At 35.8% G+C, this 17,872-nt stretch overlaps 1 protein-coding gene across 1 annotated transcript in view; it reads left to right on the top strand.

The window, feature by feature from the left end:
• The window catches only part of USH2A (usherin), a 737,363-nt gene that overhangs the window by 72,722 nt on the left and 646,769 nt on the right, over positions 1 to 17,872 (top strand). The window contains exons 5-8 of the mRNA XM_078441308.2: positions 10,723 to 10,786; positions 13,583 to 13,877; positions 14,951 to 15,135; positions 15,621 to 15,842. Of these exons, the coding sequence (XP_078297434.2) occupies positions 10,723 to 10,786; positions 13,583 to 13,877; positions 14,951 to 15,135; positions 15,621 to 15,842 (766 nt within the window). The remainder of the gene's footprint in view (positions 1 to 10,722; positions 10,787 to 13,582; positions 13,878 to 14,950; positions 15,136 to 15,620; positions 15,843 to 17,872) is intronic.

Here is a 17,872-nt window from a genome sequence, read left to right as displayed (position 1 = left end):
ACCAGAAAACACACTCTAGGTTTTTTTCTTGGCATGAAGCCCTTACCATTTTGAGCACTTAAAAAAAATGAGCAAGATTGACTCTATTCTAGAACCATCATATTTTGAAGTTCTAGATTTTTATGATTTATTTTAAAATTTGTTGTAGAAAAAGTGTTTTCTTTAGTGTCACAATGAAGTAAATAGAAATCAGGTAATTAACCTATCTCTTCATGCATACCTTTAATTTCAATTTGAATTCCTGATAGAAATGATGAAAGGCAATTAGCTAAGTCTTTGTTAAAAGGAGATATATTAGCTTTTATTTTACTGCATTGAGATTTTGTTCTTTACATGTGAATCTATTAATGGTATTGTCAAAATGCTCAGTCTTTAAGCTCTGTTATTTTAAAAAATGAGGATTCTGTTTGATATCATGTTAGATATTATTTCCAAAAAGAAATTCAGTAATTATCTTTAATTCTTTTAACCTATGGGTAGATGTCTCTAAAACTACCTATGCTAATTATCATACTTCTATTTCTAAAACTTTTGGTTCACAAGGGACAGATCTAATCTTACTAACTTCACATTGTTATTACTATTTATTTGACTTTAACATTTATAGCAACATCTAACCTTCTAAAATAATTTAGAAATACCCCCACTTTCTTTATGTCAGTGATTTCCCAGGCAATGGACATGTGAAATTGAACTTTCAAAATGTATTTAAGCAATTTTTAAAGATTCTTAAAGATCTCCTTTCCTGTTACGCATTTACATTTATCATTCTCATGTATATTTGTATGATTTTGTTATAAGGTTGACTCATATAAAATTGCCATTTTTTACATTAAAAATGGCCAAATATTGGCTATTTCAGATGGCTAAACCTAATATATAGGTAAGTATCCTTAAATAACATAATATATGCTATTATCTTCATGTTAAAATGTACAGAATGGTTTCTTAGTGTATTTTCAACTTGGTGCTTGCACAAAAATGGGGAATTATTTGAGATCTGGTTCATTCCTTGTAGTTGTGTTATTCATATCCCATTATATGAACAAAAGCATTTATTTGTTCCCAAGTTGAGAATTAGTTTTATCTCATTTTATAATTTATAAAATTCTATAATTTTAAATGTCTCCTTGGACACATTCATCTTTCTTCTCTTCTATTCTGTAAAATGGATATTATTCTTGTTTAATTGCCCTAGCTGGTATGCCCAGAACACTGTTGAATAGAAGGGGCAAGAGTGGACATTAGTGTCTTGTTCCTGATTGCAGGGGGAAAACATTTAGTTTCTCACCACAAAGTGTAATGCTAACTGTAGGTTTTTATAAATGTTCTTTATCCAATGAGGAATGCCGGAGTCCAGCTCCAGCATGTCCAGGGGTTCCTGAAGGATGAACAGCATCAGCGAAAAAGTGAAAATAAAATAAAACAAAAATAAAATGGACACAGACAACAACAGTGTGTTAGACTGGCCACTTTATTGTAGCAAGCGTGGCATTATATTTGTTAGCAAATTCCTGGTAGCGTGCATTATCTATGTTTCTCGGCATTACCTAATTCTAAAAATGTTCCTTTGTGTGATCACCCACAAAGGAACAACATAGTTATTTTCTAGTAACATTCCCTCCTACCCTTTCAAGGTCATCTAGTTCTCAACACCTCAAGTGGAATGTTTTACAAGGACGTGACTTCTTAATTGTTCCTTTGTGCCATCTGTGGTACAAGGGACAAGAGTATTCGCTTTGGTCTGGGGTGCCGGGAGGGAGCCAAGAGGGCCCTGGGAGCCCACGCCTTACGTGCTCCCAGAGAGACAATGTATACCTAGGAACTAATGAACCTTTCTGTACCTTAATCCACCAGGTACAGTTATCATCTGGAATGCCTCCTGGGGGCCAAGTGGGCCTAGGGGTTGGAGTAACTTGTATCCATAGATACATTCCTTTGTTGCCAGAGTGGGGATTTCAAACCCATTTGTCCCCCTCCTTGGCTGGGAAATATATGGGGCTATCCTCCCTTTAGGTAGAGGAGTGTTTATAGGGGGCGGCAAGGGCTGGATGTAGGGCCGCGTAATTTCCTGTGGACTCTTATTTCTTTCCCCAATGGTTCTATTCCCGGGGGGCCCGTTGTGGGCAATTCCCCAACTGGCAATTCCCCAGGTACTTTCATTGATGGGGGGCTGCCCTGACCAACGCCAAGGCCAAATTACATAAAAGCAGGAGTACAAGAAGCTTCACTGTTGGTGGGCCGCCATGCCGCCCCTGTCGGTCCACTGCCCGGGCCCTGCCATCAGGCTGGTTGGATAGCTCGGCTTCCAGCAGAGGAACTTCCCTTCTTTCATAGCTTGTTTTTATAATGAAATAGGTTTGGAATTTGGCAAGTGCCTTTCCTGAATCTATGAAGATGATCATTTGTTTTTTATCCTTTATTCTATCAATATTATGCATTATTCAATATTCACATATTGGACCAGCCTCGTATCTCTGGGATAAATCTCAGTTGCTTATGGTATATAATCTTTTTATTTGTGGTGTTTGATTTAGTTTACTAGTGTTCTGTTGAAGATTTTGCCTCTATATTCATAAAACATTAATCTGTAACTTTCTTATGATGTCTTTATTGGTTTTGGTATCAGGATGAGATGATTCTATGAATTTATGAATTCTGATTCAGTCTATGAATGAGTTGAGAAGTGTTTCTTCCTCTTCTATTTCTTTTGGAAGAACTTGTGAGGGATTGGAGTTATTCCTTGTTTAAATGTTTAGAAGAATCCACCAGTTGAAGGCATGTGGTCCTGGATTTTCTTTGTGTGTAGTTGTTTTTATTACTGATTTATTCTCTTTGCTTATTAAAACTACTCAGAATGCCTATTTCTTCTTGAGTCAGTTTCAGTAGTTTGTACCTTTTGTGGAATTTGTTCATCTTATCAAGATGATCTAATCGTTAGTAAACAGTCTACAGAATTATCTTACAATCTTTCATGTCTGTAAGATCATTCGTAATGTTCCTTCTTTCATTCCTGATTTGACTTTTCTGTCCTTTGTTTTCTTTGTCAGTCGAGCTAAATGTTTGTCAGATTTGTTAATCATTTCAAAGGATAAACTTTTGTTGTTTTTCCCTATTGTTTTTCTATTTTCTATTTCATTTATGTCTAATCTTTATAACTTGCTTCTTTCTGCTTGCTTTGGGTGAAGTGTACTCTTTTTTTTTTTCCCTCTAATTTCTTAAGGTAGAATATTAGGTCATTGATTTCATTACTTTATTCTTTAATATAGATATTTATAGCTGTATTTCTCTTTAAGCAACACTTTACCTGAAACTCATGAAGTGTGTTTTGTTGTGCGTTTGTTTTCATTTGTCTTAAAGGACCTTCTAGGTATTTTGGGGATTTTTCCCTTGATTATTGGGAATGTGTTTGGCTACAGTTTATGTAGTATGTCTTTCTTCTGTTTTTTAGCTTTGAATCTATTTGTTTCTTTGAGTTTGTCTTTCCTAGGAAGCATATAGTTGGATTCTGTTTTCTGCCCCCATTCTTCCCACATCTCCTTTTCTGGGAGATGTTTACCCCATTTCCATTTAATGTAATTATTGATAAGGTAGTTGAAATGTCACTTTGCTATTTGTTTCCTATATGTCTTTTTTGTTCCTCTATTTCTCCATTAATATCTTCTTTTGTGTTAATATGTTTTAGTATACCATTTTAACCTCCTCGTCATTTTTTTTTTTTACTATTTGTTATTTTGTTAGTAGTTTCCCAGGGTATTAAAATGAACATAATATAGTTTTCATTAATTACAACTTCTTTTTTTTTTTAACTTTACATATTTTGAGAGAGAAAGACAGCATGAGCAAAGTTGGAGCAGAGAGTGTGGTAGAATGAATTCTAAGGGGCTTGAACTCACAAACTGTGAGATCATGATTTGAGCAAGATTGAGAATAAGACTCTTAACTTACTGAGCCACCCAGGCACCCCAATACCAAATTAATTTCAATAGTATACAAACACTTTGTATCTATTTAGTTTTTTTTCCCTCCCCCTTGTTATTGTCATTCAAATTATGGTGTTAGATGTCCGTCAACACAGAATTATAATTATTGTATTATGCAGTTGTTTTTTTAAATCAGGAGAAAAAGTATTATAAATAAAAATGCATTTATATTATCTTATATATTTATATTTGTAGTTACTTTACAGGGGCTCTTTATTTCTTCAGGTACATTAGAGTTATTGTTTAGTGTCCTTTTATTTCAACATAAAAGTTTACTTTAGTAATTTATATGAAGCATGTCTACTAGTCACAATTCTCTCCAATTTTGTTTATCTGGGAATGTTTTAATCTGTCCTTCATTTTTGAAGAATAGTTTTACTGGAGAGAATATTTGGTTGGCAATATTTTTTCTTTCAGTGCCCTAAATATGTCATCCCGCTGCCTTCTGGCCTCCATGGTTTCTGATTAAAATTATGTTGTTAATCTTATTGAACATACTTTGTATCAGATGGGTCATTTCTCTCTTGCTGCTTTCATGATTTTCTCTTTGTCTTCCAACAGTCTAATAATAATATCTCTAGGTGTAGATCTTTTTGAATTTATCCTTCTTTGAGTTCATTGAGCTTCTTGGATGTGTAGGTAATGGTATTCATCAAATCTGAAAAAGTTTTAGTAATTTTTTAAAAATATTTTTTCTGCTCTTTTTTTCTACATCTTTTCTTGGGATTCCTATTATACTTATGTTGGTGCACTTGATGGTGTCTCAGTTTTCTGAGGCTCTGTTTATTTTTCTGCATTACCTTTTCCTTCTTCCTCAGACTGAATAACCTAATTTGACCTATCTTCATGTTCACCAATTCCTTCTTCTGCCATTTGTATCTAATATTGAACTCCTCTAGTGAATTGTTATTTTCACAATTTGTCTCCTTACTCATATTCTCTATTTGCTGAGGCACCATTTTCATCCTTTCTTTAGTTTTTGAGCAACTATTTAAAATAGTTGATTTAAAGTCTTTGTCTGTTAAGTTTAATGTATGGACTTACAATTGACCAAGTTTCTATGACTGCTTTTCCTTCCACTCTGTATCAACCTGTTAACCATAGTTTCTTTTGTTGTTGTTTTTGCATGTGTCACTTTTTTTGTTAAAAACTGGATGTTTAAATAATATAGCAAATCTGGAAATCATTCTTCCCTTTCTCATGTTTTTTTATGCTTCTGTTTATTGCTGCTTTCTTGTTTAGTGACTGACCTGATTTACATACAGTCTATATTATTTTCACATGTGGGCACTGATTTTTGTGTTCAATTAACTTAGTGCTCAGCTAAATGTTTGAAGAGAGAATTTCTTAAATTCCTAGAATGAATAAGTTTTTCAGTCTTTGCTTAAAGCTCTGTATTTGTGTTAAAGTGTGCCTCTAATGTTTAAACAGGTAAGCTCTCTTCTTTAGTCACCACTACCTGCTTGTGCAGAGCCAGAATGTCAAGCAGAGGTGAGAACTTAGGTTCTTCTCAGGTTTCTCTTGAGCATGCACATAGGCTTTATATGTGCATGGCATTCTAGATTTCCAATAATATTTCAGAGCTTTGCAAAACTCCCGATGGACATTTATGCTTCAGCTTTTCTATTTAACTTTTTTGCTTTGTTTGTTGTTTACCCAACTATTATCTCTACCTCAGGCAACTGCAATGGTAAGCAGTTGCTACTGATTATTTCCAACAAACATCCATAGAGAAATGACTGTTTCCACTGGGCAAGCTCTGAGTCTGTTCAAGTCTTGCTCATGGGTTTTCTAAGATATTGTCAGACAGACTAAATTTTCTGAGGTTGGAGCTTTGTAGGAACTCCAATTTCATTCTGATTTCTCCAGTGGCTGCTAGGCTGCTGTTTCTCACTGTTATCATGGATATTTATTTTCAAGGTTACCACTGAGTGGCAGAGAGGAGGATGGGAACAGAGAAAGTTAAAATGCCACCCCTCCCCCAAAACATGCTATTCTTACTGATGTTCAGACATTAAAAATAAAACCTCCCTGGATTGTGGCAGAGTTTTGGTTAATTTACAGAGTTCCAGAGAAGTTGTTTTGACACTCTTTGCTAGAGTTTTCATTGCTTTTATGGAAGAGAGAATTTTCAGTTGTTCTTTCTCTGCCATTCATAATGACATCCTGTAATTTCTTTCATCATTGTTTTGCATTTTTCTCCCTACAGACACTGTCATGTTATGTTAGATTTATAACTAGTGTTTCATGTTTTGTGGCTAATACAAATCATACTTAAAAAATTTATTTTCAGTGTTTCATCACTAGTATATAAGAATTGAATTGACTTTTATATATTTAACTTGCATCATATAAAATTGCTAAATTCACTTATTCTAGTAGCTTTTATGTAGATTCACTGGAATTCTTTAAGTAGACACTTCTGTTATCCACAAATAGGGGCAGTTTTATTTCTTCCTTTCCAATTGCTGTGACATTTAGTAATTTAGGTTTTTTGAAAACCGATTTTTACCCTGATTTATATATTAGATTACTTACACTGTTCCCATTTATCTAATTTTGCTATGCCACCTGTTATAATGTGGATGTACTGCCTTTTCCCAGTCATTATCTGTTTTCTGAGTAGACAATTATGAGATCATTCTGGTATGAGTCTGTCTGTTTCCCTGACCCATTTATATTATTTAGACATATTTTGGCCATATGAATATTTTTTCAAAGAAGAATCTTTTTATACACTATTTATTCCAATGAATATCTACTGTTAAGGAATTGGAAACTAAGAAAGGAAGGAGTAAAATCCATCTTAATCCTCAAAATATTTTATGATACTTCCCACTGAAACCAAAATCATAATTCTCTTATTTAGAATGGGTGATTCACATTAACTATAGGTATTTAGAGAATTTTTTTCTCACTTCTTGCTTTGGAAATTTTTTTCAAATATGAATTCTTCAGTAGAGGATGTGATTTTTCTATGTTCAGACTCCAAAATTTACAACTAAAATGGTTTTTAAAGGTCATAAAACACAGCCCCTTTATTTTATAGATGATAAAATATATTTTATTATTCCTCTGCAGCAGAGCTTCCCTTTAACTATTATTAAAATATAGGAAGTTAATTCTAATTTATCAGTATTGAAATGTACACCTCCACTTCTACACCCTGGTCTGACTACTATCATCTTTCACTTGGATTAGTATAATAGCTTAACTGGTCTCACTACCTGTACCCTTGTCCTCTCCATTCTATTCTTAACACTTTTGAATAAACCTGAGATCATGTCAGTCCTCTCCTCTAAACCCTCCAGTGTCTTCCTATTTCATTCAGAATAAAAATCAAAGTCTTTACAGTAGGTTTGCAAGGCTTTTAATGACTTGAACCCCTTTCCCCCCAGCCAGTTACTTGTCTGACCTAATCTTCCAATAGCCTCCCCTCTATTATTCTGCTCCTGGATGCTGGCTCCTTGCAGTTCCTCTCACATGCCAAGCATACTGCCTTAGGGGTCTGTGCACTCATTGGCTCCTGTCTGGAATATTTTGCCCCTAGATATATGAATGATTCATTCCCTTTCTCCTGTCAATACCACATTCTCAATGAGGCCTCTCTTGAACATACCATCCAAATTAAAACTCCAGTCTATGCTTTCCAAGCTTCTCTAATTTCCCCAAATTTTCATACCATTTATCATGTTCTAGTGTACTATGTAAATTACTCATGTATTATGCTCATCTAGCTGCTTAAATGCAAGCTCCATAAAATAAGTTTTTGGGGTTTTGTGTCTATCTTGTGAACTGATATATCCCTGGAACCTGTGAAAGTGCCTAACACATAATAGGCAATCAGTAAATACTTGTTGAATGAATGAATGCATAAAAGAGTACAGCCACCTTGACAATTTAAAACCATGATTCTGGCTTTGACAAAAATCAAAACATTCATTATTTTTGCTTTCAGTTAGATTAGGCCTTTGAAAATCACAAATGATTATCTCATATTTTTTATGATCTGTATTTTCTGGGTTATTTGAGATAAAACATTCAACAGTGGGGCACTTTTAAATTCAGGATGTGGAACTACAGCAAGGGTTATAGCGGAGGCTAGGGAGATAAGGGTTGGATGTGGTTTGAGTGTGAAGAGGTGAAGGTAAAAAAATAAACAGAAGGTAGATCCAGCTTCCTTCATTTAGGAAGACAATATTCATTACCTCTTATCTCAGAAAGACAATTAATACCATGAGTAGTTTTTTTCTGTTTGTCTTCCCCACTCCCCTACAAAAACACACAAGCATACGATAAGTTAGCCATATTCATACCTGTTCCTCCCATCTTTCCTCTTATCTTCAAGAAAGGCATATCCTTCCTCTGCCATTCCCTACTTTGCTTAACTTTAGATCCTAGATCCAGATCAATTTATCAAGTTTTCTGGATGGCCACTTCACCTATGAACAAATTATTGTGTTTTCTTATTTCTTTCAATTACACATTTTAAAGCAAACTGTGTTGGAATTCTAAAGATTTGTGCAGACTCTTATAGTATTTTCTTGTTTTGTCTTCATAACACCAATTTAATATAATAATTAGTTTGCACTTGTTTCTGGACAGATAGGATAGAGCAACTCTCCTTACTGAAAAGTCAGAGCAGGAGGCTGTGTAGTCCACCTTCTTCCTGTGGACCTCAGGTTGTGGGGTACGTGAAAGACCGAGACAGAGGGGTGGAGAGGGAAAGTCCATAAACATAGTTTTTTCTTAAAGTATATTGTTTGAAAATATTTATATTTATGAAAAAATATTAATAGATAAAATATTCTTGATTACTTTCTTAAATGTCTCTTAAAATATAATATATATGTACATATATATGTGTATATGCATGTGCACGCAAACATGTGCGCACAAACATATACACACACACGTGCACATATATATTTACACAGACACATACTCATGCCAAATGTCACCCTCTTTGCTCATTCATCTTCTCCTGCTTCTGAGATCAATATCTCAGACTATTCGGTGTGCTAATTCTACTTGACATCTTTTATTCATCAGATATATCCTTACCCTGCCCCAGTTTCTTCCATATCACCACCAAGGAGCTGCAACAAAGATAGATCAAATATTCTTTAAAACTCTTATCAAGACAAAAGGACAATAGCTTAAAAACAAACACACTGGGACACCTGGGTGACTCAGTCGGTTGAGCATCCGATTCTTGATTTCAGCTCAGGTTATGATCCCAGGGTTGTGGGACCAAATCCTGCATCTGGCTCAACACTGGGCATGGAGCTTGCTTAAGATTCTCTGTCTCTCTGTCTCTGTCTCTCTCTCTCTTTCTCCCCTCCCTCTCTGCCCCTCCCCCAGTTGTACTCTCTCTATCTCTCAAGTGAACGAACTTTTGAGGAAATGGTCATTTGGTAAGTTGGCCTTTGCCCTAAATTTAATTGCCCTAAAAAATAATTATTGAGTTGGCACAATAAGGTAGATCGCATCCCCTCTTCTGTTCCCGTGATCCAGACTCTGGCTAGAATTATTCCATTTAATCAAATTTTCCTCATTATTAGAAGCATAATAACAAACCCAAGAGGTGGTAGGTTTGTTTGTTTGTTTGTTTGTTTTTTGTTTTTTGTTTTTTTTTTTAGGTTTTTCTGTTCCCATTCTCTTGGGCTTACCTGTTATTAAATTCTAAATAAATATTTGCTAAATGAATTAATGAAGCAATGTGTGATTTAAGGTTGATATCTACCTACACCTTGAAAGTTCACCTAATTCAATGCAAAGTGGACTTTGAATCTGGCTTGTCTTAGAAGAATTCTCAGGAGGTAATGGAATTTTGAGACTGAGCTAGAATACCATTGATATATGTGAATAACTCAAAATTTATGAATAGGAGGTTTTCAATTTATCCTCATTTACTGGAGATTTTCTAGACTAGGCATTAATCTAAGTTTGGAGATGACCCAAAATGATACTCTGGAGCTTGGAGACAGAACAGGGGCAGGGGGGTGGGGTGGTGGTGCTAGAACAGGTTGGGAGACTTCCTCTTGGCAATGCAAATGCTCTGGGAATTGCAGATGAAAGTAGATGACAATCAAATTTAGCATTGATAACATGATAGATTTATAGGTTTATAAACTAGAGAGAAATTTGATTTGGGGAGTTATGGAATGAATAAGTCACAGGGATGAGAAGTACAGCATAGGGAATAGAATCAATGGTATTATAATGCATTTTATGGTGACAGATGGGAGCTACACTTGTGGTGAGCATAATATAACATATAGAGTTGAATTATTGTGTTGTACCCCTGAAAATAATGTGACATTGTGTGTCAATTCAACTCCAATTAAAATAAATAAAAAAATATTTGGGGAGGCAGCTTCTGGAGAAAGACAACAAGTTGGGTCAGTAAACAGGCTGGGCAAAATATTCACTTCGGCTTAAATTTTGCAATGTCTATGGAAAACACTATGATTATTTTATTTTATTTTTATTTTTATTTTATTTTAGAGAGACAGAATGAGTGGGAAAGAGGGGCAGAGGGAGAGAGAGAAAGAATCTTAAGCAGGCTTCATGCTTAGCATGGAGTTTGACATGAGGCTCAATCCCATGACCCTGGAATCATTACCTGAGCCAAAAATCAAGAGTCAAATGCTCAACTGATTTATTTATTTATTTGTCAGCCACTGCTTGGGAAACTGCAACTTCTCATATGATGTATATTATGTGTATTCTGCAGGATTAGAGCAGTTTGTTGGAAGAATGCAAGATTTTCAATTATACCAAGTGGCGCTTACAAACAGGTAAGTGAATGTGGTGTTGTAGAGTTCAACAGGTATAAGAATAATTCTCGAATTCAATTCAGTAAGAGTTGCAAAAGATTATGTTATTTCTCATCTTTATAGAATTTGGGAAATGTCACCTAATTAATGTTTACACTGTTTGCTTTGACTTAGTCTATGGTTGTTAGTCATTAGTGCTCCTCTGTTGGGTAACTTCTTATAATATGAAATTGATCAAATTCTTTACAAAGGTGTGGTAGACTCTAAGTCTAAAGTTCTCTTTTGGCCAGCAAAAGAGTGGGACACAGGATGAAAAGCGAGAGATGGTTAATGTCTGGGAAAAGACAAGAGCCCCGAATAAGGGTCTTAGCCCCATTTTTATTAGGATCAGAAGACTTATAAACATGATGTTGGACGTGCACAAAGAGACAATGTATCTGTGAACATTAACTTGGGGACGTGAGGGAAAAGGGGTCTTGAAGACATTCAGGGTTAGGGGTTTGGATTAATACAAAACAAAATCCTGGCTCTGAGTGGAAGGTTGTTTACAGAGGACATGAGGCACCACCTCTGTTTATCTTAGCTAGCCTAGGGGATGAGACAGGTAGGACACAAGACCTCAGAGTTAACAAGGCACCTTTCTTTTGTTAACCATCTCCACTCTGGGCAACTTCGCCCTGCAGGGCAGAGCAGCAGTCTATAGCCCGGTTTACGTATTTACCTAACTTGGTCCTTCCTTCCTGTGAAAGCAGCTTTCTGCTATAGTACTAAATTGGGGGTGCTTCCACCCTGAATATCTAATCTTGTTTATTTCATATACCTATGTTTTATATTGGGGCCTTTGCCCCTCCCTATTCTGGGTGCCTTTGAACCTCCACGCTTTATTTTGGGGCCCTAGCCCACCTTTATTCTGGGGGGCTAAGACCCCCTTCTCTATTCTTATTTGCCTAATCTTGTTTACCAAACTTGGGTGTGAGCATCCTATGGCTTTGTATTTCTTTATGCCTTGTTAACCCATTGGTATAAGCCCAGGGAATCCCTAAGATTATTTCCCATACAAAGGATTTCCTCTAACAGAACTAGATTTTTGAACATGTTGTATTACAGAATTTGGGATACATTTGTTTAAATATTCTAGATGAAGTAGTTTTGGATACTTAAGAAACTGCTCTCTCTGCCTTTTAAAATTGCTTTGTTGAACTTATAAGTACTAAAGAATTTAGAACAATGAAAGTGATTATTTTGATCCCTGAGAAAGTCTCAAGAGGCTGAGCTATTAGACTTGGAGATAAGAAGAGTGAGTAATTTGAAGTATTATTGTATATTTTTCTATTTCCAGTGAACAAAAATTATGTAGAGTTGGACTAGTGTTAATCAAGTATTTCCTCATCTTGAGAATAGGTAGCAAATCTTTCCTAGGGATTCTTAAGACACTTAAATTTTCATTCTGTTCAGAAAAGTTCAAGTGAAATTCTGCTTAGCTGCCCTCTAAAGTTTCTCTCTTATTATTGGATTATAATAATAATAATAGTATATTATTGCATGGATGAGTTGATGTTGTTTACTTCTATTAAGGACCAAAAAGAATCATGTTTATTCAAATTTCTTGAAGGAAGATGTAGATTAGTGTGGTGAATTTCCAAATGACAGGAATAGCTCTTGTCAATTTGAGAAGTATTGTTCTTGAGGTGCTGCTATGATCAGCGCTATGTCCATTAGAAATATCAACATTCTTTACTAGTCTGTATAATCAAGGGCTACATGAATAAAGGGTGCTGTAACAGTGGAACACATTATTTGGGAGATTTTCTGCCACCAGTCTTGCTATCCTTTAAATCACCTTTATCTAAAATTCTGCCGAGTAGCGCTGCAATAATTTTGGCACTATTAAAGTTTTTACTGGGGGCAAGGATTTCACCGGATAGTCACTTTTGGTCCCATTCCAAACCTGGTATCAACTGGAAAATATCAATAAGATTAAAAGAAGAAGCTGTTATTTCCTGTGATTTGGTGAGTGGTTAAACTGCCTGACTCCATTGCCCTACTGGAATCTGAAGGAAGAAGCCTAGTTTCTCTAGTTAGACCTGAGTGCCTGATCTTGGCCTACCTGAGATGTCTGGAAAGGTATTATAGGGAAGAGTGCCTATAAATAGAATGACTGATTCTGACCTAGAACAGGTGTATTGCCCTTAATGGAAAAATTAAATATATCTGCCTGGAATTGGCATTATTCTTTGACTATTGGCAGCTGCCAGGTGATCTGAAGCCACTGAAGCACTTTAGGATGCCAGAATATGTACTGATGAGTCACAGAAAACCATTGAAAAATGGTCTTGGCCTCAGTTCCTTTACTTAAAACAGCAGCAGATAAATGACACTTATTTTCTTATTTCTTTCCTATGGATTAACTGGAGACCTTATCTATAACTCTCAGTATTTTCAATATATTATTGTTCAGTCTCAGGGGTAAGTCATTTTAACAACATACATGAATATTACCTTTAGTTTTTTTTTATCACAAATAGGTAGAGTAAAATATGATATTTAAAAAAAATGTCTAGATAATCAGACAAGGGCTTACACATGCTTCTCAATGGAAAAAGCTAACAGTTAAGAACTTACTGTTTTCAATATCTATTTTATGAGTGTGTTTATTTTGCCAGGAATGAGTTTGATTTTATATTCTGTTTAGAAAACTATTAAAATTAAATGGATACTAATCAAAAAGTTAAAATAGTGATATTCATTTGTAGCAATCCTTAGAAATTCTATTACTGTTGAACTCTTTGACTTACAGTCTGCTTCTTACAACCACAGGGAGATTCTGGAAATTTATTCTGGAAATCTGTTCAGATTGCATACCCAGTCACATTGTCGCTGCCCTGGCAGCCACCCTCGGGTCCATCCTTTGGTTCAGCGATACTGCATTCCTAATGATGAAGAGGATACAACCACTGATAGGGTGTTACGGCTGAATCCTGAAGCCCATCCTCTCTCTTTTGTCAATGATAATGATATTGGTACTTCATGGGTTTCACATGTGTTTACAAACATTACCCAGCTTAATCAAGGAGTGACTATTTCAATAGATTTGGAAAATGGACAGTATCAGGTAATTTGAAATAGTGAGGTGTATTAGTTTCCTGTAGCTGCCACGACCGATGACCACTAATTTAATGGCTTAAAACAACAGAAATTTCTTCTCTCACAGTTCTGAAGATCAGAAATACAAAATCAGAGTGTTGGAGGGACTACTCTCCCTCCAAAGGCTCTAGTGGGGAATCCTTCCTTGCTTCTTCCAGGCTCTGCTGTCTCCTGGTGTTCCTTGGTTTAGGGCTCCATAACTCCCATCTCTGCCTCTCTTTGCACTGGCCTTCCTCTGTGTTTGTTTGTGTGTCAGATCTTTCTCCTCGCTCTGTTATAAGGCCCAGCCTACATCTGGGATGATTTCATCTTCAGATCCTTAACTTAATTACATTTGAAAATACCCTATTTCTGAAGAAGGTCACATTCACAGGTGCTGGGTGTTAGTACTTCAATATATTTATTTGGGGATGCAATTCGTCTACTACAAGGTGAATGAATTAGGCAACCAAACATTACTTAACTAACATAGTGTATAATAATGTATGAAATAAAAATATCTAAAAGAAAATATGCAGGATCTTTTTTAGATATTTATATGAAATCATATGCAATATTGAAATTGATGTCTTTTTATTAAGTAATACAAATTAATAAAAACTAAGGTGATTATTCTAAGTAACTACATAAGAAGAACATATATAACAATTATCTCATGGAACTAAGGTTGTTTTTCCATATCCTTATATATCAAACTTCATATTAATTTGTAGTTAATTAATGAATTTATTTTTTAAATGTTTATTTTTGAGACGGGGGGAAAGAGTCTGGAGAGGGAGGGAGAAAATCCCAAGCAGTCTCCACACTTAGTGTTTGCACTTAATTGATAAGATCCTTAAGAATAAGGATGGATATGCAGTTATAGAATGCGTTGCTTTTACCATAGGGCTATCAAGTTTGTGGATGTCTGATGAATATTTGATAATTATTATTATGAAGAAGTAAGCTATTATATTTGAAACTAGCAATTCCTTGGTTTGATTTATACTGATGGGTCAAACTTACAACTTTAAAGACAATGATTAACTTATCCATTTTTAGGTGTTTTATATTATCATTCGGTTCCTTAGTCCACAACCAACAGCAATAAGGATTCAAAGGAAGAAGGAGGACAGCCTGGATTGGGAGGATTGGCAATATTTTGCTGGAAATTGCAGAGCTTTTGGAATGAAAAATAATGGAGATTTGGAGAAACCTGATTCTGTCAACTGTCTTCAGCTTTCCACGTATGAATATTTAAAAAAATATCTTTGAAGGAGTTAATTTTAATAAACTAATGGGTTAATAATAAGCAATAGGTAGACTAACTCACTGGACTGGTGAGTCTAACTCTCACTAACTTTCTTGAGGCAGATTCTTCTAAGACTCCTCCCTAACTTGAGTTTTAAATTACATTTGAAGTTCTCTTAGAAGACTTTGGAGTATCTCTTGTTTACAGCCTCATTTGGGCTTTATAATCTGATTTTCAGATTGTTTAGCAAGTTATCTATATTAATAGAATTTTATTATGTCCTCAAGGAAATGTTTTACTGTGTTTTTTCTGTGATGATCCTGTATTGTTTGCATACAAATTATGTGAGATATGTCTGTTTTCCCAGAATGAAGAATTAAAGTTGTTACGAGTATTGCGTAAGAATGTCTCAAAGTTATGATTCTGTTTTATTAAAATTATGAGTAGCTTTTCATGACTTCAAATGTTTTTCATCAACAGTGTCACTCCATATTCACATGGTAATGTCACATTTAGCATCCTAACACCTGGACCAAATCATCGTCCTGGCTACAATAACTTTTATAACACCCCATCTCTTCAAGAGTTTGTAAAAGCCACACAAATAAGACTTCATTTTTATGGACAGTACTATACAACTGAGACTCCTGTCAGCCTCAGACACAGATACTATGCAGTTGATGAAATCACCATCACTGGGAGGTAATGTTCATTACTGAGGTTTGATTGCAGGGTGCTTTTCATCATGAGTTTTGTTTTCAACAAGGCTGTGGTCATACTTACTTAAAAATACATTAAGATGGGGCGCCTGGGTGGCGCAGTCGGTTAAGCATCCGACTTCAGCCAGGTCACGATCTCGCGGTCCGTGAGTTCGAGCCCCGCGTCGGGCTCTGGGCTGATGGCTCGGAGCCTGGAGCCTGTTTCCGATTCTGTGTCTCCCTCTCTCTCTGCCCCTCCCCCGTTCATGCTCTGTCTCTCTCTGTCCCAAAAATAAATAAAAAACGTTGAAAAAAAATTAAAAAAAAATACATTAAGATGTAGAGCAAACCAGATTTCAAACTTCATGTTTTGAAATGGCTTCCTACTCCAAGATTTTTTTAGAAAGGTTTGTATGTAATTCTTTCCCATATGTAAGACCACATTGTTATAGAAACAATTTTCAAAAGCTGTTGGGTTTAGAAGGTGTGATACCCTGAATCTGGCTTAGAAATGATTTACTAGATATTTTACTTGGTTTGTTCTGGAATATAATTTTTAAAATATTCTTGAAGTCAAAGAGAAGGAGCTAGATTTTGAAGGACAATTCTACTCCCAGCTAGTTTGTAAGCATGGGGCTTGGCCTCCGTGAATTCACAATTCACAATTTTATGAAGAATATTTGCTTTCCTAGGAGAAAAAATCTATTCCCTAGATAATTTATAAACATCTGACCATACTTGAGAACAAGACTCGTAGTATTTCAAAGTATGGGTAGCTGGAGAGCGGCATACTCTTTTTTTTTTTTTTATTTTCTTTTTATTTTATTTTTTAATATATGAAATTTTCTGTCAAATTGGTTTCCATACAACACCCAGTGCTCATCCCAAAAGGTGCCCTCCTCAATACCCATCACCCACCCTGCCCTCCCTCCCACCCTGCCCTCCCTCCCACCCCCCATCAACCCTCAGTTTGTTCTCAGTTTTTAACAGTCTCTAATGCTTTGGCTCTCTCCCACTCTAACCTCTTTTTTTTTTTTTTTTTTTTTTTTTTCCTTCCCCTCCCCCATGGGTTTCTGTTATGTTTCTCAGGATCCACATAAGAGTGAAACCATATGGTATCTGTCTTTCTCTGTATGGCTTATTTCACTTAGCATCACACTCTCCAGTTCCATCCATGTTGCTACAAAAGGCCATATTTCATCTTTTCTCATTGCCACGTAGTATTCCATTGTGTATATAAACCACAATTTCTTTATCCATTCATCAGTTGATGGACATTTAGGCTCTTTCCATAATTTGGCTATTGTTGAGAGTGCCGCTATATACATTGGGGTACAGGTGCCCCTATGCATCAGTACTCCTGTATCCCTTGGATAAATTCCTAGCAGTGCTATTGCTGGGTCATAGGGTAGGTCTATTTTTAATTTTCTGAGGAACCTCCACACTGCTTTCCAGAGCGGCTGCACCAATTTGCATTCCCACCAACAGTGCAAGAGGGTTCCTGTTTCTCCACATCCTCTCCAGCATCTATAGTCTCCTGATTTCTTCATTTTGGCCACTCTGACTGGCGTGAGGTGGTATCTGAGTGTGGTTTTGATTTGTATTTCCCTGATAAGGAGCGACGTTGAACATCTTTTCATGTGCCTGTTGGCCATCCGGATGTCTTCTTTAGAGAAGTGTCTATTCATGTTTTCTGCCCATTTCTTCACTGGGTTATTTGTTTTTCGGGTGTGGAGTTTGATGAGCTCTTTATAGATTTTGGATACTAGCCCTTTGTCCGATGTGTCATTTGCAAATATCTTTTCCCATTCCGTTGGTTGCCTTTTAGTTTTGTTGGTTGTTTCCTTTGCTGTGCAGAAGCTTTTTATCTTCATAAGGTCCCAGTAATTCACTTTTGCTTTTAATTCCCTTGCCTTTGGGGATGTGCCGAGTAAGAGATTGCTACGGCTGAGGTCAGAGAGGTCTTTTCCTGCTTTCTCCTCTAAGGTTTTGATGGTTTCCTGTCTCACATTCAGGTCCTTTATCCATTTTGAG

This window comes from Panthera onca, chromosome F1 (genome assembly GCF_046562875.1).
Source record: "Panthera onca isolate mPanOnc1 chromosome F1, mPanOnc1 haplotype 2, whole genome shotgun sequence".
Taxonomy (NCBI): Eukaryota; Metazoa; Chordata; class Mammalia; order Carnivora; family Felidae; genus Panthera; species Panthera onca.
The sequence above is the reverse complement of the archived record's forward strand: the minus strand, read 5'-3'. Positions and strand labels throughout refer to the sequence as shown.